The sequence below is a fragment of the Indicator indicator genome, chromosome W, assembly GCF_027791375.1.
Source record: "Indicator indicator isolate 239-I01 chromosome W, UM_Iind_1.1, whole genome shotgun sequence".
Taxonomy (NCBI): Eukaryota; Metazoa; Chordata; class Aves; order Piciformes; family Indicatoridae; genus Indicator; species Indicator indicator.
In genome coordinates this window covers 576,923-604,569 of record NC_072052.1, presented here as the reverse complement: position 1 = coordinate 604,569, position 27,647 = coordinate 576,923, and the positions used below count along the sequence as shown (strand labels likewise).

The window sequence follows — 27,647 nt, the reverse complement described above, 5'->3', positions numbered from 1 at the left end:
ACACAGCCACTCACACAACTGCCCCCTGCTAGTGTGAGAGCTGAAATTCCCCCACACCGACAATAACCAGGCTAGCCCCGTCTGGAAGCAAATGAAAGCTGTATTTACAAGCAAATCTACAATCTATGATGAAATGCAATGAATATGTACAAATATACACAATTCACAACATTTACAAATATGTACAATCAACAGAAAAGCACAACCAAGCCCCCTTTGCTTCCCCCAAGGGGTCTTCCCTAAGGAGCCTCCCCCCCAACCAGAAGGAATCCCCCACAACCCTTCTGGCAGAAGGCAGAATCAAGAAGCAGAGAGGCTGTTAGACTTAACTCGTCAAGGTCAGTGTGTTATCTTAAGCCAGAAAATAAGTCACACAGAGGCCCAGCAAGCAAGCTCAGCACTGCCCAAACTCCCCAGACCTTGTTTTGAGTAGAGATTCTTAAACATTTCTATCTCTCCAATGGAAGTGTTTAGAATAATCATTATTTTTGCTTTCTTACACCCAATGGTGACTTATTTACATTCCTTCACCTTCTGTTTGAACTTTGTAAAGAAAAATTAAAAAGACAGTTTTAAAACCATCACACAGTGGGATGGGAAGAGGAATCCAGAGAAAAAGGCAAAGCCCTGTGGATAGAGATAAGGTGAGTTTAATAGAACAGTACATAACCAACAAGAATCAGGGAGAACAATACTACTAATGAAATAGTATGCAAAGTGATAACACAAAGCACAACACTGACCACGATCCCACCACCTCTGCCCACCTACAGCCTCCTGCTGGTGCAGCCTGCTCTAAGCAGCAGCCCTTGTCCCAGCCAGCTCTTCCCTTTATATGGCAAGCATGAGGTGTATGGTATCAAATATGTCATTGGCTGGTTCAGCTGCACTGTGGTCCCTTCTAGCAGGAAAAAAAAAAAAAAATTAACAGAAAGCCTTAACCCTATCCTAGCCAAACCCAGGACAGACAAGAGGAGGTTTTGTGTTCCCTAAGAATTTATTACAGCTCTGCTAAGAAGGCCACTTCTTCCCTCCTTGCCCTTTCACATTACACTAAAGTATAGGTTGGTATTGTGACAGGAATTATCCTCTATGGTTCAAAAATATGAGAGACGTAAATGTTCAAGACATCTCCAAAAAGTTAAGAATCCACTTCGTCTAGATCAATCACATTCAGATTTACAAAGTTCTTTTGCATTTTTAAAATTGTTTTTATTTAGGAAGTGAAATCAAAACTCTAATCTATAAATACAAATGTCAAGGTATTACATGAAATATCCAAAGCTACTTTTATCCTTTTAAATTTCTCACAGATTTCCTATGGAATCAACAGACAGGGAAACCAAACAAGTTTAAGTTCTGTATACAATGAAAATCAAGTTACATATTGCCAATTTGTCAATTAATAAAAGTTTCTACCTGACACTAATGAAAGCTCTGAAAACTACAATTGATTCATTAATGCTACACAAACTGTTATTTTTAACATCTGCATTAAGCTGTCTAGACTAGGTATATTTAAACCCACTGTTAACTCAGTGGCATAAACTTGAATTTTTTTATATACTGTCACAAATACATATGTATGGCAAAAAGGGCCAAGAACTTGCCAAGAAACTTCAAATTTCACAGCGTTTGCATTAAAATTTTTGTATCTTTTATCCCAAAATAGCAAAGCTGAGTCAGTTTTCACACCGTTTCTTTAATTTGCCAAAACCACATCATTCCATCTAGATAAAAGCAGCAGAAGAGCAAGTTTAACAGCAACTTTCATTTATGCATTTTCTTTGAGGGTGTAGGGGTGTGTGTAAAATCCATTTTATATATTGCCTCAGGTATATTTAAAAAAATGACCACCACTAATACATTCAGTAAATTTATTTAAAAGTCATAAAATAGGTTTTAAAAAAATGCATTACATCCTGTACACTGCTCTCAAAGTATGTCAGGGATATGTGTATGACCAGTCTTTTCCTCCTCTTTGTAAAAAAAATTTAAAAAAATTACAGTGTACATAAAGCAGGGTGTTCACAATAGTTATGAGAAAAACATTACAATTTACCACAAACAATGAATAAAAATAAAATCCACTCTGCTGCTGTTTCAAAACCTCAAATGTTATTTTTGTGTGGCTTTTCCCTTCCCCAAATGTTTGTAATGAAACTAAAACATTACATGTGGTGAACAGCAGATTCCACTACACCTCAAATTCAGAACACCTATGAAGCAAGCAGAGGAATGTTGGCTTTTTTTTTTTCCCAACAGAAGATATTTAAAAAGAAAAATTAAAACAAAAAACCCAAAAACAAAACCACAAAAAAACCCCACAACGTGCAGGACTCCTTCAGTTCTTCACTAGTCTTAGAAAAACTTTCCAGAATACTGCTTCACACTATAAAAAAGAAAAAATAATCTTGCATTAGAATCCTTCAACATCTGCATACTGCTTCACACTATAAAAGAAAAAGAAAAAAGCATGTATTAGAATGATTGACCATACATACAAAATCCCAATATATTTAAAAGCAACTAATTTTAAAGGACTAATGACTAATAATTATAAACATAATTATTTTAAGCACATTTAAATATATAGTAATCTAAAACCAAACATTCAAATTCAACAATAGTAAATACTATGATAGCAAACATTTTTCTTAGTTTTGCTTTAATAAGTGTGGAACTATTGATAATTTGGAAGAAAAAGTAATGCCAGTAAGCTGGGAAACACTGCATAACAGCACCAATTAATTTCAACTCTTGTCCTGTAGAGGCATGGTCTGTGCCATATGGCAGACTGTGATTTGTTGTCAGTTAAGTTATCTAAAAACAACAAAATCACTAGTCTTCCACACGGAACTAGACCAACATCCACTGAAATCTATATTTTCTACAGGTACTATGCAATTTATTACAAGTAGGTTTTTTTGCACCAATTTTCACTAGAGAAATAAGAGGACTACTTCTTTAAGGTGTCTTCAATCAAGATTAGCTTTGAGGGAATCTTCATTTTAGTTAGATCAGAGAAAAGGGAATCAAGGCAGAACTACCACTGGAGAAGTTCAATAGTCAAATCCTGCTTTCTAAGGACTGTATTGCAGAGAAGAGCTTTCAAATGTAATAGTAGGAAAGTAATTTCAAAATTGGCAGTAAGGACAGCATTAAGCTTCTACTTGCCTGTTCTGCAGTAAATACTGAGCATTTTGTATCTGGTCCTGTGTTCCTGTAATAGTTATTATTCGATCTTCTGAACCTTCTAGTGGTTCATCAATTTTGATTGAAGCCCCCGACTCATGACGTATTTGTTTGATTCTCTGTCCTCCCTTTCCGATAATAGATCCTGCCAACTAGGGGAAAAATATTGGATTAATTTCATGATATAACTTTCTCTGCAAAAACACAATACTGTTTAAGTAGCTTAGATCAATTTATTTTTAAGAGTTACAATGAAAGCATACTCTTTCACAGGCTCTAAAACATCTTCTGTAACACTTACTATATAAACAGAGGTGGGATAAAGTTGGAAGAACCAGATGCTTGTTTGTATAAACAAGTTACGTAGACTATATTTATTAACAACAATTTTTAAAAGTTCAGTGCATCTCTAAAAGGAGAAGAAAAGCTTTTGGTGATTTAGAAACACCTGCTTTATATTAAAAGTACTTGTCAAGCATCCCAAATAATTTTAAATTTATTTCCATATTCTGAGAAAAGGCTGTGGTTTTCTAGTTAAGCACCAAGCAAGTCAGCTTCACTTACATCTTTGGGAATTGTTACTTGTGTTGTGATGATGGGTCCACCAAGATCTCCATATGAACCACGGCCCCCTGTGTAAGAATAGTCTGATTTAAATGTATGCATCAAGCTTCTTGCTGGCTAAATGAAATACAATGTCAAAATTCTCTATAAAAACTTACCATATCCAGAGCCACCCTCAAACTACAGGAAAAAAGAAAAAGAACACACTTAAACAGCAAATAGCCATGATTCATTCACTTGTTTTCATCTCAATTATCATACTGTTAACTTTGAGTCTATTTCACACAAAAATCTTAACCTACAACCTTAATCTACATGCCATTAAAGGCAAACTGGGCAAAAGGGCATACCAGGAACAAAGAGAAAACGGTCTAATGAGAACTTCTTATCTTGCTCTATTAAAACATCTGAGAATTAAAATTCAGCCATACTTGGTTTATCAAGCAACCATATCAATTTAGCTGGCAAACAGCTCTTGATGCTGATCTACTCCTGACCCTCAGACTACACTTACAATTGAATGCTCAGAGTTCACCCTTATAAACTCAGGAGAAATTGACGTCTCAGTTTGGGACAAGATATTTACCTGGTTACTGTCAACTCTCCCATTCCATCTTGAGGAAAAAGTCAACACTAATAACTATAATTGGTCTCTCCATTCAGACTGTGCTGCAATTGTTTGCATCTTAGAAGGGACAATCACGACACTAATTACTGCTATTCTGCTAAAACTACCATACACCAAATCCAAATCACTGCAATGCAGCACTCCTGACTGCTTTTATTTTCAGGATTTGTATACTGGTACTTGATATCAAGTGCTTAATTTGATCTAATGTCTTCTAAATGTGCAAACACCCCATTTTAATATCTTCCTGTAGAAGCAGAGAATAGATACGCACCCCTCTCTAGAATTCAATTAGTATTGCTGAAATACAGGAATTTGTGTGAATTACTTGCTTGCAGAAGTCGTAATGCAACTACTTTTCCCAAAAAACTATTTACCTACTAGCTTTTTGGAATTACATCGAAATGGAAAATATTCAGAAAAAAAATTGTTTAATTGATCTGTTTCTAAGCAACCTGTGTTGTGTAATCACATTGCTTAACAACACAGACCATACTACAACATAATAGAGCTTATAGTGGAGTGCAAAATATGAAATAATGAAGAAGCAATGTTTAGAACTTAATTCAGAGGCTGACCAGAATTGCATATTCCACTCATACTCTTCCACCTATTTCTGCTGATATATTTCTGCACAGGGAAGCCTTTTCTCAGGCTAACTTGTTTTAATGAACAATCCTTTTCTTGACCCTTTCTGCTGCTTCTCCTCCCCAGAGTGCAAAAGAGCAAAATGAATTTGATGGGAGATAAGTGTTTATGTAAGCTAGGAACTAACATTTAATATTTGGCAGCACTTTGCCATCTTCTAGACAGCATAAACACTTGATGACACCCTTAAAACTTTGTTTCCTGAACCCCTTAAGAGAAAGAAGTTTGATAAACGCTAATCAAATGTAGTACTTTCAAATATATAGATACATAATGCATAACAGTTTACCCACAACTATAAGTAAAGAATTATTTTTAACATTCCTCATTTGAAATGGGAGAAAACAACAGGGTGAAGTTAACTCTCACCATCACATTAACATAAACCATATTCCTAAACAGATGCACCTACAGGGTGCTGAAAAACAAGAGTTAACAATGAAAGTTAGAATACTGAAGTAGGGTGCAAAAGATGCAACACAACAGAACAGCTTCTCTCTAGGCTCTGCTGCTGCATGCTTCACTAACTGCCTGTATAGGATTCACTGTTTAGGTCATAAATCGCCAATAACCTGAGGTAGGACTGCTCCAGGGATTTTTCAGTAGGTGCAAGAACATAGAATCAGTCAGGGTTGGAAGGGACCACAAGGATCATCTAGTTCCAACCCCCCTGCCATAGGCAGGGACACCACGCTAGATCAGGCTGACTAAAGCCTCATTCAGCCTGGCCTTAAACACCTCCAGGGATGGGGCCTCAACCACCTCCTTGGATAACCCATTCCAGGCTCTCACCACTCTCATGGTGAAGAACTTCCTCCTTACGTTCAGCCTGAATCTCCCTACTTCCAGCTTTGTTCCATTCCCCCTAGTCCTGTCACTACCTGATATCCTAAAAAGTTCCTCCCCAGCTTTCTTGTACGCCCCCTTAAGATACTGGAAGGCCACAATAAGGTCACCTCAGAGCCTTCTCTTCTCCAGACTGAACAGCCCCAACTCTCTCACTCTCTCCTCATAAGAGAGGTGCTCCAGCCCTCTGATCATCCTTGTGGCCCTTCTCTGGACACGTTCCAGCATGTCCATATCCCTCTTGTAATAGCGGCTCCAGAACTGGATGCAGTACTCCAGGTGGGGTCTCACCAGAGCTGAGTAGAGGGGAAGAATCACCTCCCTTGACCTGCTGGCCATGCTTCTCCTGATGCAGCCCAGGAACTAGTTGGTTTCCAGGCTGCAAGTGCACATTGACAGCTCATGTTGAGCTTCTCATCCACCAGCACCCCCAAGTCCCTCTCCTCAGGGCTGCTTTCCAGCCAGTCACTGCCCAGCCTGTATTTGTACTTAGGATTGCCTCAACCCAGATGCAAGACCTTGCACTTGGTCTTGTTGAACCTCATGAGGTTGGTTTGTGCCCACCTCTCCAGCCTGTCAAGGTCCCTCTGGATGGCATCCCTTCCCTCCAGCATGTCTGCTGTACCACACAGCTTGGTGTCATCAGCAAACTTGCTGAGGGTACACTCAATGCCACATAAAATGTCACTGACTACATCCAATCTCAAGAAATTCCAGTTGTCACTTCACCAATTTAATAGTTAATTTTTGAGAAAAATCATTTGAACAATCAAAAGCAGAAGCACACTCACCAACTCTGGTGGCTGCATGTCATCACAAGCATCCACATGACACGGCATCATCTTCCAGGCACGACAGGAAGAAAAAAATTAATCCAAATTAAGTCCACATCATGGAGACTTATAGGTAGCTTGGCAAGCAAACACATACATACCAACATCGAAACATTTTTCTGCACTGCTTAAACTACTACAAATATTTACTCTTATACTTTCACTGCAAGAGAACTGTAACTGGTCACACTTCTTCCTTTTCTCTGTGGCATAAACAGATTTTCCTCTTACAAACAATCACCAGCAGCTAAGGGGAAAGCAAAGCTCAAAGAGTTTGTTTCTTTAAAAACCTCTTTAAGTACTAAACCAGTACTACATACTAAAAGATGTTATTACCAGATACCAAACCCTTCTATTTCTCTCATGTATAAAAAACAACCTAGAAAGACATTTAATAACACAATGGTCTTTATATTTATGTCAACAGCAGGTCAAGCAGGAAATATATCCCTTTTCATATTTCAGTAATTCATTGCCATGTACCTCATATAGCCAATAGCTAAACTGAATATATTACTGCCTAATTGTATTTGTAATAATATTTTTATTCCCCCCCCCCAACCCAAATGTGTTCTATAGCATTTTTTTCTTTCAGAACTCAACAGCAAACAATTATAGAAGCGTATTTTTTTAGAATCCACTTTAAATTACTAATAAGGCAAAGGCCTTTGCTGGGTTAAAACATGCAACACATTAATAGAACATTAAAATATAAATGCCCATTTAAAAACAGTTCCTAAAACCCTAGGTGTAAGAGAACTTAAGATACAGAACTGAATTTTATTCTCTACAGACCCATCTGTGCTAGCTACTACTGGTAACCAACAGAAATTAAATTGAAACCAAATGAAACACTGGTTGGATAAAAAGTACATAGTATTAAATAAGAATTTGACTTTTAATAAGAATCTATTGACTATTGTCTTACAGAGATGTACCACAGGGATCAAGTAATAAGAAATCAGCACATACAGAGCTCATTGCTAAGTTGGTGGCCATGGAAGTGGCTGTGAATGGTCAGACTGCAAGAGTGAAAGTCAATAGATTAACTACCTCCCCAAAATGCTTATGTACCAACGCACAGAGAATAAGCAGGAGAAGCTGGAGATCTGTGTTAGGCTGAATGACTATGATATAATTGCCATCACTGAAACATGGTGGGTCAGCTCCCATAACTGGAATGTTGTCATGGATGGTTACGTACTGTTCAGGAAGGATACACCAGCAAGACGAGATGGTGGAGTTGCTCTCTATGTGTGAGAGCAACTGAAATGCGCTGAGTTCTACCTAAGAGGGAGGCAGAACAGGTTGAAAGCTTGTGGGTAAGAATTAAGGGATGTGGAAAAAGAGGCGAAATGGTTGTAGGCGTCTACTATAGACCACCAAACCAAGAGGAAGATGTTGATGAGGCCTTCTACAGTCAACAGGAGGTAGCCTCTAGAACAAACTCCTTGGTACTCATGGGTGACTTCAATCACACTGATATTTGCTGGGAAGCTCACATAGCCAGGCACAGTCACTCCAAAAGGCTCTTGCAGTGTATCAATAATAACTTCTTGATACAGGTAGTGAAGGAACCAACAAGGAGAGGTGCACTGCTGGACCTTGTATTAACTAATAAAGAAGGACTGGTTGAGGACATGAAGGTTGGGAACAGCCTTGGTAACAGTGATCATGACATGGAGCTTAGTATTATAGAAAGTAGAAGCAGACCAACAAGTAGAATTACAACCCTGGACTTCTGCAGAGCTAACGTTGTACTCTTCAGAAACATACTTGCAGAAATCCCATGGGCTACAACCCTGGAAGGTAAAGGAACCCAAGAAAGTTGGTCAATTTCTGAAGACCACTTCCTCCAAGCCCAAGATAGGTGTGTTCCCTTGAGTAGAAAAATCAGGTAGATGTGCTAGCAGATCTGCATGACTGAGCAAGGAGCTCCTGAAGGAAATTCTCAGGGAAGAAAGAAACTTTTAATTCATGGAAGAAGAGATTTGTCACTTGGGAGAATGATAGAGAAGTTGTCAGGGCATGTAGGAAGGCAACAAGGAAGGCCAAAGCCCTCTTAGAACTGAAACTGGCAAAGGAAGTGAAAGAGAACAAGAAGGGCTTCTTCAAATATATCAGTAGGAAAAGGAAGAAGAGAGAAGGTGTGGGGCCACTGCTCAATGAGAAGGCAGCCCTGATAACTGAGGATGCAGAGAAAGAGTTGCTGAATACCTTCTTTGCTTCAGTCTTTACTCCTAAGACTGAACTCCCCCATGTACTCCAGACTCTGGATGAAGGAGAGGAAGCCTGGAGGAGGGAATGCTCCCCCCTGGTCAGTGAAGACTGGGTTAAGGATCAGTTGCACCAATTGAATATTCTCAAGTCCATGGGCCCTGATGAGACACACCCAAGAGTGTTGAGAGAACTGGCTGATGTTATCACTCTGCCAATCTCCATCATTTTTGCCAAATCGTGGCAGACAGGAGAGGTGCCTGAGGACTGGAGAAGAGCCAATGTCATTCAAGTCTTCAAAAAGGGCAAGAAAGAGGTTCCAGGGAACTATCAACCAGTCAGCTTCACCTCCATTCCTGGGAAAATGGAGCAGCTCCTTCTGGAGGGCATCTCAAGGCACTTGGAAGAGAAGAAGGTTATCAGGAGTAGTCAGCAGGGATTTACCAAGGGGAAATCATGCATTCTATGATGCCATAACTGAATGGGTAGATTCAGGGAGGCCAATGGATGTTGTCTACCTTGACCTTAGCAAGGCTTTTGACACCATCTCCCATGACATCCTAGGAAGTGTGGGATGGAAGAGCAGACAGCGAGGTGGATTAGGAACTGGCTACAAGATAGAGTTCAAAGAGTGGTCATCAATGGTGCCAGGTCCAGCTGGAGAGCTGTAACTAGTGGAGTTCACCAGGGATCAGTGCTGGGTCCAGTCCTGTTTAACACCTTCATCAGTGACGTTGATAAGGGGACAGAGTGTCTGCTCAGCAAGTTTGCTAATGACACCAAACTGGGAGGCTTGGCTCTCTGCCCAGCGAGACCTGGACAGACTGGAGAGCTGGGCACAGAGGAACCAAATGAGGTTCAACAAGGACAAGTGCAGAGTCCTGCATCTGGGGAGGAATAATTAACTGCACCAGTACAGGTTGGGAGGTGATCTGCTGGAGAGCAGTCCTGTGGAGAGGGACCTGGGAGTCCTGGTAGAAAACAAGTTATCCATGGGACAGCAATGTGCCCTTGTGGCCAAAAGGCCAATAGGATCCTGGGATGTATTAAAAAGAGTGTATCCAGCAGATCGAGGGAGGTTCTCCTACCCCTCTACTCTGCCCTGGTGAGACCTCATCTTGAGTACTATGTTCAGTTTTGGGCTCCCCAGTTTAGGAGGGAAAGGGACCTGCTGGAGAGGGTCCAGCAGAGGGCTATGAGGATGATTAGGGGACTGGAGCACAGACCTTATGAGGAGAGGCCAAGGGACCTGGGGCTTTTTAGTCTGGAAAAGAGAAGACTTAGAGAGGATTTAATAAATATTTATAAATATCTGAGGGCTGGGTGTCAGGAGGGAGGGGACAGGCTCTTCTTACTTGCTCCCTGTAATAGGACAAGGAGCAATGGATGTAAGCTGCAGCACAGGAGGTTCCACCTCAACACAAGGGGGAACTTCTTTACTGTAAGGGTCACAGACCACTAGAACAGGCTCCCCAGAGAGACTGTAGAGTCTCCTTCTCTGGAGGCTTTCAAGGCCTGTCTGGATGTGTTCCTCTGTGACCTGAGCTAGATTGTATGGTCCTGCTCAGGCAGGGGGGTTGGACTCCATCTCTTTGGGTCCCTTCCAACCCTTTACACCCTGCGACTTTTACATCTAATAAAAGAATATACATGCAACCCTAATTGATGGCAAATTCCTTATTGCAACTTAACCTTAGTTTTAAAGGGAAATAAGGGGGAGGGTGAGAGAGAGTATTAAATGGCTTTATGTATACTTCTCATACTCCCACATGGGCTTGGCACAAAAATTCAAGGGAGGGAACACGCAAGGAAGGAGCACAATCTTGGCCAGCTCAACTTGGGAGTGATGGTATCCACCTGGCAAAAGGCCATGCCGTCCCCAAGCCCTGCACCCACCAGGTCTGATGCAGCTTCACAGACAGCTCTAGTGCAAACATGCTGCCACCCAACTATCAGGCTGCAGGGTGTGCCTGGCTCTTATACCAGTGTCTGAGGGCAACAGTAAGCAGACATGTTAGAAATGCGCTCAGGCAGAGGAGCTCCACTACTTAGTATTGGAGTTACAAGAGAAGATGGGGTGTGACTCCAAGAGTCTAACAGGCTCACAATACAGAAAATGCCACTTTCCATCATTTATCAGAAGTCCTAGCTAACCAGGGAGGTCCCAGCTGACTGGAAACTGACAAACATAATGCCCATCTACCAAAAGAGCCAGAAGGAGGACCCAAGGAACTACAGACCCATCAGTGTGACCTTGGTGCCAGGGAAGATCATAGAGCACAGCACCTTGAGTGCCATTATGCAGCATGGGCAAAGCAACCTGGTGATCATGCCCAGTCAGCATGGGTTCATAAAGGGCAGAACCTGCTGGACAAACCTGATCTCCTTCCATGTAAACAAGCATGCCACATAGTCATAGACTTCAGTAAAGCCTTTGACACCCTCTCCCACAGCACTCTCCTGGAGAAATTGGCTGCTCATGGCTTGGATGGGTGGACACTTTGCTGATTTAAAAAAATTGGCTGGATGGCCAGGCCCAAAGAGTAGTGGTAAACGAAATTAAATCCAGTTGGCAGCTGGTCACTAGTAGTGTTCCCCAGGGCTCAGTTTAATATCTTTATCAATGATCTGGATGAGGGAATTGAATGCACCCTCAGTAAGTTCATAGATGCCACTAAGTTGTGAGGGAGTGATGAACTGCTTGAAGGTAGAAAGACTGTACAGTGATATCTGGACAGGCTATATCAGTAGACAAGGCTAATTGTAAGAGGTTCAAACAAGGCTTAGTGCTGGGCCCTGCACTTGAGTCAACTCCATACAACACTACAGACTTGAGGCTGAGTGGCTAGAAAGCTGCCCAGAAGAGAAAAGATCTGAGGGTGTTGATTGGCAGCTGGCTGAATACAAGCCAGCACTGCTCAGGTGGTCACAAAGGCCAACAGCATCATGGCCTGTATAAGGAATAGTGTGATCAGCAGGACTAAAGAGATGATCGTCCCACTGCACTCAGCACTGGTGAGGCTGCACCTTGAGTACTGTGTTCAGATTTGGGCACCACAATATAAGAGAGACATTGAGTTGCTGGAGTGGGTCCAGAGAAGCACAACAAAGATGAAGGGCATTGAACACAAGTCTTATGAGAAATGGCTGAGGGAACTGGTATTGTTCAGTCTGAAGGAAAGGAAGCTGATGAGAGACTTTTTCTTTACAACTATCTGAAATGAGGTGTCCAGGGAGATGTTAGAATCACCATCTCTGGAGATGTTTAAAAGACACATAGATGTGGTGCTAAATGACACAGTTTAGCACCAGTTTTGGTAGAGTCAGGTAATGGTTGGATGATCTTAAAAGGTCTTTTCCAACCAAAATGATTCTATGATTCTCCACTATTTTTTTCCTCCAGTCTCTTTTTGTGTATTTCTAGATCTGAAGCACCCAGGGGATGGGGACATTAAAGAAAAAGAATAGTGCAAAATCATTCATGTTTTCTCAGCTATCAAAGTAGCCATTATGGTTCATGGGCATTTGATTTGGAGTAGTTAGTCTAATATATATGTACATCTCTGTACTAAGGAGCAATGTCTTTCAGTAAAATGTATCAAGATGGGGTTTTTTTACATATAATCTGTAAATACGTCTTTCCTCCAGTCTTAGAATTTACAAGGCTGTCCACATTGTCGCATCTCAGAAAATTCAACTTCCAGCCATAGTTCACCATTTTACAAGTCTTGAACTACTGAGCTTTTCCACCTTTACTGGAGAAAAGAACCGGCAGAAAAAAAAGAGGATTTCTGTAGATAACATCTCCAAAATGTTGGACTGGAAAAAGAATCTCTTCTTGCATTTATTTAAAAAGACATTCCTATTCTCTGAAAGTAGCCTCTCTCATGCATTACTTCACAAACAACATTGGTCTATTCTAAGTTTAAATGTTTTGCTAGAAAATTGTTTCAACAAGAAATGCATAACCTCAGAAAGACCTTACATTTCTTACATGACACTCCCAGCTTCAACCTCATAACCCATAGACATTTGCTTATACAATTAAAGATATTTGTATTACGGCTAGCTAAAACTAGAAATTAGTCTGTGTCAGAAAGCAGTCCCCATTTTAAGTAGGCTATGAAACTCATGCATAAAGCCACCAAAGCCATAAGCAGCTCCACTCTGAAGAGAAAGTAAAATTGGAACATGGAAAATGAGCAGAGGTGATGCCCACTTATTTGTAGAAACTTATGTCAAGCAAGCCAAGCAACCTAATCAGTCAAACTATATAGAGTTCAAATAGATTTTCTGTTCCATTCAATTTGGAATGGAATTACAATACACTAGTGACCAATCTGAAGATTGCACTCAACTAGATACCCCAGGAAAGGCAGGCTGCTTTGTTTATATGCCCTGACACTGGTTTTACCAGCAGCAAATACAAAAAAAAAGTTTTGAAAACATCAGAATATGAATAAGGCATCATAGAGGTAAACTAGTAACAATGGATGAGAAGGCTGAGATGATCAACTTTTTTGCCTCAGTCTTCATTGGCAACCCCTCTCTCATGGCTCTCATGTTAATGGCCCACAATATGGAGATTAGGGAGACAAAGTCCCTCCCACTCTAAGTGAAGACAAGGTGTGTGTGATCAACTGAGGAATGTGAAGATATACAAGTCCATGGGACCTGATGAGATGCATCCCAGAGTCCTGAGGGAATTAGCTGATGTCGTTTCCAAGCCACTCCCCATAATATTTTAAAAAGTCATGGCAGTCAGGTGAAGTCCCTGGTGAGCGGAAGAAAGGAAATATTACACCCGCTTTTAAAAAGGGTAGAAGGGAGGACCCTGGGAACTATCAATCTGTCAGCCTCACCTCTGTGCCTGGAAACATCATGGAACAGATCTTCCTAGATGCCATGCTAAGGCACACGGAGGACAGGGAGGTAATTCAAGACATCCAGCATGGCTTTACTAGGGGCAAGTCTTAACTGACCAATTTAGTCACTTTATAGAAAGACACTGTCAGTAGATAAGGGAAAACTTATGGATATGATCTATATGGACTTCTGTAAGGCCTTTGACATGGTCCCCCACAACATCCTGCTTGCCAAGTTGGAGAAATACGGATTTGATGGGTGGACTGTTCAGAGGATAAGAAATTGCCTGGATGGTCACATGCAGAGGATAGCGCTCAATGTCTCAAAGTCCAGATGGAGAACAGTGACAAGTGACGTCTCTCAGGGATGCGCACTGGGATCTGTGCTCTTCAATATTTTCATCAATGATACAAACAATGGGATCAAGCGCACCATCAGCAAGTTTGCAAATGACACCAAGATGAGTGGTGCTGTCGATATGCAAGAGGGATAGGATGTCATCCAGAGGGATCTGGCCAAGCTGGAGAAGTGGGCCCACATGACCCTCATGAGGTTCAACAAGAGCAAGTGCAGGGTTCTGCACTTGGGCCAGAACAATCCTCACTATCAATACAGATTAGGGGATGAGGTGACAAATCAGCCCTGTGAGAAAAGAATTGGGGGTGCTGACGGGGAAGAAGCTGGACATGAGCAGTCAGTGTGCGCTTGCATCCCAGAAGGCAAATCACATCCTGGGCGGCATCAAAAGATGCATTGCCAGCAGATCGAGTGAGGTGATTCTGCCACTTCGCTCTGGTGAGATCTCACCTGGAGTACTGTGTACAGGTCTGGAGCCCTCAATATAGGAAGGACATGGACCTGATAGAGCAGGTCCAGAGGAGGGCCACAAAAACGATCAGGGGGTTGGAGCACCTCTGCTACAAAAACAGGCTGAGGAAGCTGGGGTTGTTCAGCCTGGAGAAGAGAAGGCTCCAGGGAGACCTAATAGCGACCTTCTGATACCTGAAGTGGGCTTACAAGAAGGATGGAGGGAGAATGTTTACAAAGGCCTGTAGTGATAGGATGAGGGGCAATGGCTTCAAACTAAAGAATGGATTTAGATTGGATGTTAGGAATGAGTTCTTTATCATGAGGGTAATGGAACACTGGAATGGATTGCCCAAGGAGGTGGTTGGGGACCCATCCCTGCAGATATTCAAGGTGAGGCTTGATAGGGCTCTGGGCAACTTGATCTAGTTGAGGATGTCCCTGCTTACTGCAGAGGAGTTTGGACTAAATGACCTTTAGAGGTCCCTTCCAACCCAGACCACTCTGGGATTCCGTAAATTCTGTGCGATTCTAGTTTAAGATCCAGAGTAGCCTACTAGACAATCTGGCGTTTTGGTGAATCTTTTGACAAGTGGGTGTTGTTTATTTTTTTTCCTTTTAAGTCCAAATCTTTCCTTTTGATATTTCTGCAAGGCTTCTGGCACCCCAATTTTGACATTCTTGTAGTATATATTTCTAGTATACATTACAGGAAGTAACTACCTCTTCCTCTCATAAAGGGGCAATGCTCATTTAGGTAGCCATTTCATAGCTCCTCTCCTCCTTTCTCTTCCGTTCATTTAAATAAGATAAACCTCATCTGTCATCTCAAGCAATGTGCCAAACAGAAAAGATTGTTAACCACAGGTGCCTATGATTTCTCTTCCCAGGAAAGAGGATACAACAGTGAGCAATTCCCAGAAAGTGAATTTTAGAATACAACATGGAAGAATATCTTTAAGCATTTTTTAATTCTCTCCCAACACAGTCAAATATACCCAAATCTCACTTAAAATTCAACTTATCAGTGGTTCTGGCTCCAAAACATTTGGAATTACAGTATGTGTTTGGGGTTTTTTTAGCATTTTTTGTAAAAGCAATAATCTGCCAGACCAACTAGAGATCTTTATAGATATTATTCACAATCTCAAATTCTACTAAGATCTGTTGAAAAGCATTGTTCTGACATGCTTTCTTGATCTGAAAAAGCCTCCTAATTCCCATTGATCTCATCCTGATCAAAATGCTGAAGTCTAAAAGAAGGCCCATGTAATAAAACCTGCAGGGACTGTGCCCTACCAACTTTTGATTCCAACCAAAAGCACCCCACAAACCAAAACCACACAGGTCACATCCCAAATACCCTTTACACCCCAAACAGTCATCATCTTGCAGGTACCATTTGTACGGCCAAAATATTTCAGTGGTATCAAAGTTTAATCAGAAGCACACATACTTCACACAATGTAAACGTATGTATTTGAGAATAGTTTCCCCAGATATTGGAGGTGCTAACTCTTTACTGAACAAAACAATATCAATTTTAACTCCTACCATTCCATCATAACGGTCTCCAGGTCTACCTCTTCGGTCATAAGACATAAGATCCCTAAAACGAGAAAAAGCAGCAGCACGTTACTCATGTTATGAACTAGTTTATATATTCTCCTGCAAATTTTCATGATTTGCACACAACTATGAATTTCTGAATGCTTTAATCAAGTTCTTCAGAACATAAAAGTTACAGAACTACTGACGACAGGCCTAGTAGCCTCCTACATTACAGAAATAATTCAATTCAAATACTTCTCAAAATTCGCTGGTGTAATGAAGCCTGCATAATCATGTGGCAGTTTGGTCCTGTCTGGGGGCCAGATACCCACCAAAGCCACTCTATCGTTCCCATTCTTAGATGGACAGGAGAGAGGGAAAAATATAACAAGAAGCCCATAGGTCAAGATTGAACCAGTTTAATAAGACAAAAAGCAAAAGCCACATGTGGAAACAAGAGCAAACAACAATATTATTCTCTGCTTCCCATCAGCAGATGATGTCTGGCCACTTCCGAAGAAGCAGGGCTGGAATACACATAGCAGTTGCTCCAGAGGACAGATGCCATCAATAAGAGTCCCCACACTTCCTTCTTTCCCTTAGCTTTTATATCTGAGCTAAAGTCATATAGCATGGAATACCCCTTTGGTCAGTTTGGGTCAGCTGGCCTGACTGCATCCCTTCCCAAGATCTTGCCCACCCCTCAGCCTACTGCTGGGAAGGGAGGGGATGTTGTAAAAGCACAGCCTTAGTGCTTAGCAGTAACCAAAACACTGGTGTGTTACTAACACCCTTTCCAGCTACCACTACAAAACAGCACTACAAAAGATGCTCTGGGGACAACTAACTCCCTCTCAGCCAAACCCAATACAAATCACTACCAACATGGAACATGAAACAAGTCCTACAAATATAGCATAATTCAGCACATTTTACTCAACTTGAGTTTTGTACAACGCATTTATGCAACAGCTTACCCGCCACGAGGAGGTGGCGGAGGAGGAAGAGGAAGATTACGAGCTCTACTGCCACCTCTGCCACCACGACCCGGTGGAGGTGGTGGAGGTCCTCTGCGAGGGCTCATATCATCATAATCTCTTCTTGATGGAGGTATAGGTCGTCCACCACGACCAGGAGGCATTCTATCAAAGCCTCCTCTTCCACGAATTGGAAAGCCTACTGGACGTCCCCTTCTCTCGTCAAACATCATTGTGAAGCCACCATAATCATACGTTTCATCATAGAAATTGGGATCATAAGGCTGTGCCCGTCCTTTAATTGGAGACTACAACACACAGAGAAAACAAACCCACCCACAAAAATAAAAAAGGCAAAACAAAAATCAAACATCAAGACAACAAACCAAAGAAAAAAAACAACACCCCCCCCTCCCCCCCGTTTAGCATTGACTGTTACAATTACTATATTTCATTAAATCACTATATTAATTACTATATTAAAATGTAAATTAACTTTGGTCACAACACCATGCAACACTACAGGCTTGGGGACGAGTGGCTGGAAAGCTGCCTGGCAGAAAGGGACCCAAGGGTGTTAGCTGACAGCTGGCTAAACATGAGCCAACAGTGCACCCAGGTAGCCAGGAAGACCAACAGCATCCTAGCCTGTATCAGAAACGGCATGGACAGAAGGAGTAAGGAAGTGATCTCCAGAACTACTTGAAAGAAGGTGGTGAGGCCAGTGTTGGACTCTTCTCCCAAGTAACCAATGATAGGACAAGAGGTAATAGACTCAAGCTGCACATGGGGAGATTTAGATTGGATTTTATAAAGAATTTCTTTACTGAAAGAGTGGGCAGTCATTGGAATAAGCTGCCCAGTAAAGTGGTGGAATCACCAAGAAGAGCAGATGTGGCACTTCAGGACATGGTCTATTGGTCATGGAGGTGTTGGGTAGAAGGGTGGACTTGATGATCTTAGATATCTTTTCAAACCTTAATGATTCTATTTAATATGATTTACACATTCTGAATAAGTTGCTGATTTCACAGTGCTGATAAGGACAGGAATAGTGATATGCTTCCTGAGAACTTAACTATGATAGCGAAGTTGTTGTTACTGATGAGTGGCACACGCATTTGTCTCACTTCCTCCACAATTTAAAATTTCTTATTTTGCTAGTCCATTGGTACAAAAAATGTCTTCCCTGTCCAATAAGGTACATTTCAATTCTAGAAAACAGAAATAATTTCAAAGGGTGCTAACAACCCAACACTTATTTTATTATTGGAAAAGTAAGAGGCACTAAATTCGTCATAGAAATAGAAAGATAATTTTTCCATCCAAATAATCTCAACTTTCATGAATATCAATGAAAAAATAGTAAGTTTAAGACATTACCTCAGAGATAAGATCCAAGATGATCTTGATACATTCCACAACTCTATCAGGTTTTCCACCTATAAGCACCACTCTATCAGTGGAATGAGGACAACACTCTTGGAAGAGCTTAATGGTGGTCTGAGTGTTCTGTTGAAGACAAGAAAATCCTAAATCTTAAAATAATTTTATTTTTAACAATTGTATAAACTTATTGAAAACAAATTGTGTTAAGACACACCACAACATTTCTAAAGAAACAATCAAACCAGACCATTAAGCTTCCAGTCATTTTAAGCGAATACTTGCTTCTGAGTTTTTACCAAAAATTTTAGGATATTATATTTAAGACATGCAGTGACATGAGTTCGTGTGAAACGCTAGTGAATAGGAAAAAAGTTCAACTAAAAAAAAAAAATCTTTCAATTATGGCTCATCTACACAGTCACTTCAAATATTAGCAAAAGGACCACATACTCATTTTAAGCTATAAACCTTCATGTCATAAAAACATGCTTTAGATACAAAACAGCAATGCAGCCAAGATTATGTCTAGCCATCTTGCTTTCCTCAGTGCAAACACAGTAGCATACGCCTAAACTGATCTGGAATTGCCTTTAACACAATGCCAGAGGAAAAGAAAAAAAAAAAAAAGAATAAAAGAATAATACTCCTGATTCAGAAATCACTAGCTTTTTAGAACAAAACACTCCTTCACAAGGAAAGGTCCTTCAAAGAATATAGTGGAAGTTTAAAAAAAAGGCAAAAAAAAAAAAAAATCAACCCACCCAAACAATTTCCCAACAAAAACCAAACCCCATACTACGCTTTTTATTGATATTCAAACACATAAATCCAACACCACCAACATAATCTGTATAGCAGTTCATTCCAGAAGAAATGATGAATGACATTTTAATTTTTAAATAAGTAACCTTTTTTATGAAGATTACTGCTAATATGCTTAAAAGCTTTATAAGAAATCCCAGGCACCAACACCAACAGCCACTTCATTTCTGACTTTTTGCAAGAAAGTTGTAATAAGTAACTTACGGATTATTGCACAGATGATGCATATACTCCCTGTTCAAGAACACAAAAATCTGATTTGTTTATAGAATAAAAGGAGAATCTGAAAAGAATAGGAAACAGTACCTCTCTGAGTTCTTTGATTTTAGCACCCTTGACACCAATAATTCCTCCTGCTAGACTTTGGTGAATTAGAAGTCTTAATTCACAGTCAAAATCGCTACTTTTGTAGTGTTGATACTGTAAACAAGATGCATACAAGGAAAGAATAAAATATTAGTCAGGGGAAAAATAATGGGGGGGGAAGAGGAATTAAAATACTAATTTGGGTGGGGTTTTTTTTGTTAAGATTTTTCTCCAAACACCCTGGTACGGCTTAATTTGCTGCTGAACTGCAATACTTTATTTGCTACAAGAAAATTATACCTATTTAAGTACTTGCCTTTTGAGGTCAAATTAGTTTTTCTTATTTATTATTGGCTAAAATTTTAAGATATCATACAACACAACACAGGATGGAAGTTACAACTACCCCAAATTGGGGACTAAAGTCGGGAAACATATTTTGAAAGGAGGGAGGCCATTCCAAATACTCATTTTCTCAGTCCTCTACTAAAATAAGTGTACCTTGAGAGCTATAGGCCTCCTTCCAGAAAAGGATGGGTTTATATTTCCTAATTTAATATGTTAAAAATAGCACACAATCGTCTACAGTTATCTTGGCTTAATCAAAATTTATAACTCTGAAGAAACAAACCTGAGACATACCTCTTCTAAAGTAGGGATAATCTTCTTCAAGATTTCTCCAATTGTCTCGGTGTCTGCACTTATACTCAAGATGCTGTTTAAGATGCCATAGTGTCAGAAAATATGAAGAAGTTGGAAAAGTAGTAGAATTAAGTTTAATATTCATAACCATACACAGAATTGGCTATACAGAAGAACTGACAATTAATATTCCCCATTTAAAATAAACCTATTCACTGGATTTACAACACATGCATATTTATGCCCAATACATATGCATGATGAATTTAAGACTAGGTAAATCTTGGAGAGAGAGCAAGTGAGAGCTTTTGAAAGGGCTCAGATTAAGTGGGCAAGAAATCAATGCAGAACTGAAAGTAGAAGTGAATATTTGCATTTACCACCACCACTAATTTAATATATCCTTGCCATTACACTGGTAAAACTGGCACACCTTGTGGAAAAAAGTGGGGTTATGCAGGTGGTCAACATTATGTCCAGTTAGGTTGAAAGACCAGATAGAAATTAGATTACTAATGGGCTCTACAAAAAAGAAATATAAATACAAGGAAAACCAACCAAATAACACCACCACCACAAAAAAAAAAAAAACACACACACAAACCCCAAAAAACAACCCCATCCCCCCCAAAAAAAAACAAAAAAAAACCCCAACAAACCAAAAATGTAACACAAACAAGAAGCAAAAAGGAAAGTGAACTAGAGTCAGTATTTCATCAGAAATAATTAGGAACAGACAATGTTGGGGGGATCAAGGTGGGCCACAGATATCAGGCAAGAGACTCTCGAAACAATTTGATCTATAACGCAGTGAATATGCAACACTTGAAGCTGTACTACTTCCATTGAAGTAAAGTTAGTGGATTGTTTGGGTGGCCAACTCACGTAGTTTGGTGACAAGAAGACTTAATGCGGAAAATAAGACAAAGCTTTTAGAAAACACAATACATGGTCCATAAGGGGATACTATTTAATTATATAAAAGGCAGGTAATAAAATACATTTCTCTCTTTCTAATCAGGCAGTGAGGCATAAACTGTTGGGACATACCGCTCAGGGCCACTGCTGTCTGGGACTGAAACACTTGCATTGTACTGCATTGGTCATTGGCGTTCGTGGATGTTGGCATTGGGCATGGGTATTCAATCAGAAGTTGTCAAGTATGGTACCCGTTTGGCAACAAACACATTTTTGGGCATAGCCAACCAGGGTTTTCACATGGGCGTTCAGGGGCGGATGGGCCAACGTCATGGTGGGCAACGCAGGGGCAAGACGATCCAGTACATGGGTAACGGAGATATATGGCCAAAAAAAAAAAAAAAGGAGAGGGAAAAGGGGGAAAAGCAATACATTTTAATTTAATACAAACTATACTCATTACTCTCAGTTAATGAAGCAAGTTTAAGTTGTTCTGAAAACTAACACAATAATGGATTGCTACATCAACTGTGGCTTAACAGTATGGATCTTAATGAGTTACTTTATCTGACTAAACTATTTTACTTTTAACATAATGTTTCAGTAGCAGGTCAGCTCATGAACATAGACAAACTGTTGAGAACTGCGTTACTGAAACCTTGGGCAAGTTGGGAAAGTCAGCATTTCAGACCAATTAAATTATCTGGACTTAAGTGATGTATTTACTTAAAGCAAACAAAAATATTAGCTGCCAAAGTTAGTGAGTGTATGTATGATTCCTGATCACTTCAACTTAATCCTCAATTCTAGTTACTACAGTTTGTGAACTTCGATGGAACTGGTTCTGTAATGATATATTGGCAAATATTGCGTTAAAGTCTTGCTTGAAAGAACTGCTGAAATAGTTGATGCTAAGTACAGGAATGTAAACAAATGAAACTTAGAAAGCATTTCCAAGTTTGATAAACACGTAACATTTACAGCAAGCATGTCTAATCACAAGAGTCAATCCGCTATAAGTAAACAAGCAATGACAAAAAAGCGTTTCCAAGTAATAGAATGTTTCTTTCCTATTCTATACCTGTATTTAAATTGCACAACCTTAATATGAATGTTTTTCTGCTTTATGTCCAAACTGTTAAAAGTAAGAACAGATGGATCATTATGAAGGCTTTTTTTTTTTTTAAAGCAAGTAAAGTAATTCTTCTGTCACTGGGCGAAGCCAGCCACCTCAGAGCTTTCACTAGTACTGTAACTGATTCACACATACGGAAAATGGCAGTTAAAGGTTTTACACTTTGCCACAATATTTCTAATTAAAGATATTAACCCATTTAAAATGTGTAATTTAGAGAAACCCTGTTTGAATGCAGAGGTTCAATATAAACCTCTCCTCCCACATAACTTGAGTCGAGTTTCAATTACAACACAAGCTGAAAAACTTATCTCCTCTAACAATCATTAATTATAAGCCATTGATAAATTGTTTTTTTAGATTTGTATTGATCAATTCCTATAAACATATACAATCAAGTTTTCAATGGAGCACTCAAAAAAATTGGTATTTAATTAACGTAAACTTGTATATACTCACATCTGTACGAAGTGCCTTAATATTTTTGCCACCTTTCCCAATCACTGCTCCAGCATTCTGGAAAATAGTTTTCAGAAGTCACATTACGCTAATACAGCACAAATTACATTTAACTGAAGACGAAGAAAAACGTATCTATTTCTGCATTACCTTGTGGGATGCATTCAGGGGCAATTGTAAAACTACATTTTTAGTAGGCTATTTCAAGAACTATATGCAAATTTATTGTTATTACGCAGTTCATACATGATGCTAACAGGACCACAAATATTTTGCAGCACTCCGTGTAACTTGACTACTCATCAGAAATGCCATGCAGAGTTAAGGTAACACTCCCCTGCCCCTACACAAGCCTGAGTTACTTCAAACAGCACAAACATCTGTAACAACTGGAAACACTAAAGGAGACTAATAAATAGCAATTTTACTGTAACAATTTATACTAGTCAATGAAGCAATTGTAATCCCTGAAACATCACTCCCGCATTTCTTCCTCAGGATTGTATTAGTTTTCCTGGATTTAATAAATCTAGGAAGTCCTCATCTTGCCTCTCACATTTAATTTACAATTATAAGATGATCATTCTCTAAACTGCTTACTTTCTAAAGGCTAATACTCAGTCATTCCCATGGAAACAATTATGCTCCACTCCGACATAAGAAAGTGACTCATAACTGCTATTGCTTTAATTTTTTTTTAAAGTACTCATTTAAAAAAATGAGTCCCACAGATTATTGAAGACTTACCCCTGAAAAAAATTTGAGATAATACCATTGCAATACACTTGTACCATCATTCATGCACACTTACAAACATTCCTAATATTTAATTATTTTAAATAAAGGACATGTTCTTTATAAACATACAGTTTGTTACCGCTCTTAAGCGATGGTATAAGCAGAAACAATGATACTGAAAAAGCATACTTTGCTTTGAAGCAAGATGCGTAACTCAACCATCTCATCTGTATTCCGAGACCTTTTGAAGGCCTGTTCTTCTTCCATATCTTCTGCAGGACGTTTGCCTGTAGATAAGTCCATAAGGGAGAAAAACACAAACATAGATTTAACAAAGCAACAATAAAATTGTATATCAATTTAACACACTGTATTCCCAATGAAGCATTCCCTCCAACTAGCCCAACGCTAACTTCTGACATCTGCTCTGATTATCTATAACACAGTGTTGGAGAATGGCTCGAATCTAAGGGACATGGTTCTATGGAACAACTATTTGAGCAAAATGTGTAGGCCGTACTCCATCTTTTTGCTTATTGCTCACAGATAGCTTTTAGGCTGATGTGCTGCAGCTGTGTTATCGAACTACAGGATGTGCCAAGGTTACTATGGCCTTGTGGTTGTCCCTGCAGCTGTGTTTAACAGGATGAAAACAAGTACCTAATTAGAGAGAAGTTTGTGGAACTGCACGCAGGATTAATTGCAAGTAAGCGTGACATTATAATCGAGCTTTTTACCTTAAACCAATTAAATGATGACACTTGGTATATTCAATTAAGATGTACCAATAGAATTATGCCATTTGTGCATATTTAGCCAAAGATGCTATATAAGCTGTGCTTTTGAACAATAAAGTTGAGACTTGATTATCAATCATATTGATTGTGCGGGTCTTCCCTCACCGCGGGTTCTCCCTTACAAGTTCCTGACAAGCAAGCTCCCCAACAACACAGAAGCAGGTTTTTACTTCATCAGCCTACATATCTGTGGCAGTTTAGGCTGGGTGCCCCCTGCCACTGCTGCATGAGATACACCTCTGGTGTCCTGGGTGCCCACCCAAAGGGGTGGACACAGGAAATGGCATATTTCTACCCATAAATCCTGCACCCTATAAAGTCATCTGCAGAGTCATCCTCTTCCTCTTTCTTCCCTCTCTGCTCCCATGGGAGATGTCTTCTCTTATCGGGTAATGCCGGGGGAGTATCTCAGGCCTCTTAGGCCTGACTAGGCCTAATGCCAGGAGGAGAATGGAGGGGGGGGCAGTCTCAGACCTGGCCAGCCTGAGACTTGCCTAGCAGTGGCGGGGGGGGGGGGGGGAAGGAAGAGCCCTGGGGGATTGGGTAGACCCTCAGGTGGGAGGAGGGAAGGATTGGGAAACCTCTGGGTACTGTGTGGGGGACTCTGTATGCTTTGGGATGTTCTTTTCCACTATGCTTTGTAGTTTGTAGTTTTTCTGTATTTTCACCAATCGCTTTTTTTTCCACTTAAACTTTCCATCACTCTCCAATCCGTTTGCGTGTGTCATTGTTTTGTCCCTTTCGGGGCAAGAGATGTTCTGGCTGGCCTCAAACCAGCACAATATCAATTATTGAAGACTCATTCCAAATCAATGAACTACAGCTGAAATGAGAATTTTGCAAATTTAACAGCATCACCTACCTAGTATTTCTTTTACTATTAGGAAAACCTTAAAGACCAAAAGTAGCTTGTCCAGCACCAAAATATTGATTGAACAACAGGAAAATAGTATTTTAAATAGCTTTGAAAAGCTGATATGAATCACTTCAATGCTAATACCCTAACTCTTCACTAATTTTCACAAATTTTCAGTTCTTCCATATTTTTTCATGTAGCTGATATTTAGATACTTCACATATATATTTACATTCCTTCAAAATAACAAACTGCAATAAATAAATGGATATGCCTGACAAAATTTTACATGATCACATTGTCCACACAAGTACTGAGTATTTAGCTATCAAATATTTTCAAATTCTTAGTTATAACTTTGTTACTTATGCCACATCAAAAATGCTCCCAAAGAAAAATTCTGTATTCATGATACAAAAACCCCCCAACATATAAAACCATGTGGAATGCATGGAAATATTATAAAAATACTGTAAATACAAACATTTGATACACAAATTATTGAAACAGTGAGAGTTAAAAAGGTTCTTCCCCCCCAAATAAAATAGCCCCTAAAAAGACTTACCATTTGTCTCTGTGTTGGTAAAGGTCTCCTCCTGTTGTTCAGTCTCCATTACCTTTTATTCTCAAGTGTGCAGATAAAACCTGTTGCAGAATAAAAAAAAAAAAGCTAGCGTATCTATTGGGGGGGAAGGGATAAACAAAGAGATTACTGCTTTTAGAACTTACCAGTTTTATATATGCTTGCAGAGCAAGAATAAAGCGTTCTGGGTGGGATGAAAACCCAACAAGCCTATGAAAACAGCATAGATCAGGCTCTGTTTACTTACAGGCTTGATTCTCACAACTCAAAATGGGGTTTTGACCAGAGGGTTTGCTGCAAAGCCTTTCTTTATAAGTGAGAAAACATAACAAGGCTAAGCACATCACTAAGGGGAGAAGTAATAATCAAGTCTGCAAACTCAGAGATAAACAATTATAGTCTGAACAATTCTGGACATGATCTGTCTTCAAGCATTTGCTAGCTTTAAGCAATCAGATATGTAAAGTGAACGATTACCTAGGTCCTATTCTTAGCATATTCTATAAGTATTTTGATTTTCCTTTTTAAAAAAGGCTATAACAAAAATCAGTAGATTGAGACATAAATAACTTAGAATAAAAACTCGTTACTATAACTTATAAAATGCTAGTGTTTATCAACTTACTAGCAGGCATTGTATCATGCATACCATTCAATATCACAGATGAACAAAAGAAATTACACACAAGCCACACTAGAAAAATTCTATTAAAAAAATAAAAGTAACCACTGTAGTTACGTATAACCTTTGCATACATGTACAAAGAAGCTCAAAAGCAGCTGAGCTTCGAATCAGGTGCTAAAAAAAAAAAATCTTTAAAAAGGTAAGTCCACGTGAGAACACATATAAAGTACAATAGAAAACCAGGCAAAACAACTTTGCACTTTATTCTCTTAAAAAGTTAATTTGTACAGATAACAGCCAAAGAATGCTATTTTTCCCCTCAGATTTTATTGCTCAACTTCCATAGCCTGAGCAAATGATTCACACTTATGTATTCAGCAAGAAAAAAAATGAGGTACTTCGGAAAACATCCTTTCAATTATCTGTTCGTTTGCAACAGTTACTCTGTTTCTGCAGGCTAGCAGCAGGCGTTGGCGGGGGATGGGGGGGGGGGGAAAGAAGGCAGGAAGAGAAATTTCACCAGGTTCAAATGGCTAGCCCTCCCAGACCCTCTTCTATTTACGAACTTCCCAAAAAAGGTAGAGTTATAAGTGGACAACGTAAAATAGTGTTCAGGACAAGATGTTCTCAATTAGCTACTGTGTGCTGTTGTATAAAACGAGACTTTGCGGGATTAAATTGAATAACGCAATATTTTTTAAAACATCGGAGGGGTAAAGCGGCCACGGAGAACGAGTAGAGGGCTACGAGACGCTGGCGCGTTTCTACCCCGCTCCCTCCGGAACGAACTACCCCCTTCTCACCCAGACGCCTCCCCTTTCGCAGCAGGGTCTAGCCTGGCTGACGTTCACCCTCGCAGGACCTCCACAACCAGCCAACCCACCGCAGAGCGCGCTGAAGCCCAGCTCACTCCCTAGGTGGGGATGGAGGAGGAGACTGCATTACATAACCCCCACAGCCCCAGACCTACCTCCGCTGTAACAGTGACCAGCAGAAATGGCGGCCACTATAATGGCGCCTACCCACTGGTAGGCGGAGCCGGGAGCAAAAAACCCCCCCCCACCACGCGGTCACAACGTTTCCCCCACTCTACCCAGGGAAGACACAAAGGAGACATTCGGCGGCCCTTACCCGATCTCAAGCGGGTGCGACAGAGTGCAATGATCCTACTACAAGAAAAATTCCGCCATCGCCCCTAAAAGCAGGCCCTGCCGTAGAGCGCTCCCAAATCGGTTTGGCACGACC

General features: G+C 40.1%; 1 protein-coding gene across 4 annotated transcripts; it reads right to left on the bottom strand.

Moving 5' to 3' along the window:
- Positions 1 to 2,361: 2,361 nt before the first annotated feature.
- Positions 2,362 to 25,808, bottom strand: LOC128979120 (heterogeneous nuclear ribonucleoprotein K). 4 transcript variants are annotated; one of them, XM_054397222.1, is made up of 14 exons: positions 25,760 to 25,808; positions 23,731 to 23,828; positions 22,804 to 22,860; positions 21,342 to 21,385; positions 20,292 to 20,364; positions 19,650 to 19,763; positions 18,516 to 18,644; positions 17,133 to 17,440; positions 16,159 to 16,213; positions 6,673 to 6,723; positions 3,918 to 3,939; positions 3,760 to 3,842; positions 3,178 to 3,347; positions 2,362 to 2,392 (listed from the first exon to the last, which is right to left on the bottom strand). In XM_054397222.1, exons 1-14 carry the CDS (start codon positions 25,806 to 25,808, stop codon positions 2,362 to 2,364), a joined length of 1,284 nt encoding a protein of 427 aa, XP_054253197.1. The 4 variants fall into 4 exon arrangements, with proteins under 4 accessions (XP_054253197.1, XP_054253196.1, XP_054253193.1 ...); XM_054397221.1 differs by lacking the exon at positions 2,362 to 2,392 and adding an exon at positions 2,420 to 2,453; XM_054397218.1 differs by lacking the exon at positions 2,362 to 2,392 and adding an exon at positions 2,420 to 2,453 and having other exon boundaries at positions 19,650 to 19,778; positions 23,731 to 23,841; positions 25,761 to 25,808.
- Between the last annotated feature and the right edge of the window lie 1,839 nt (positions 25,809 to 27,647).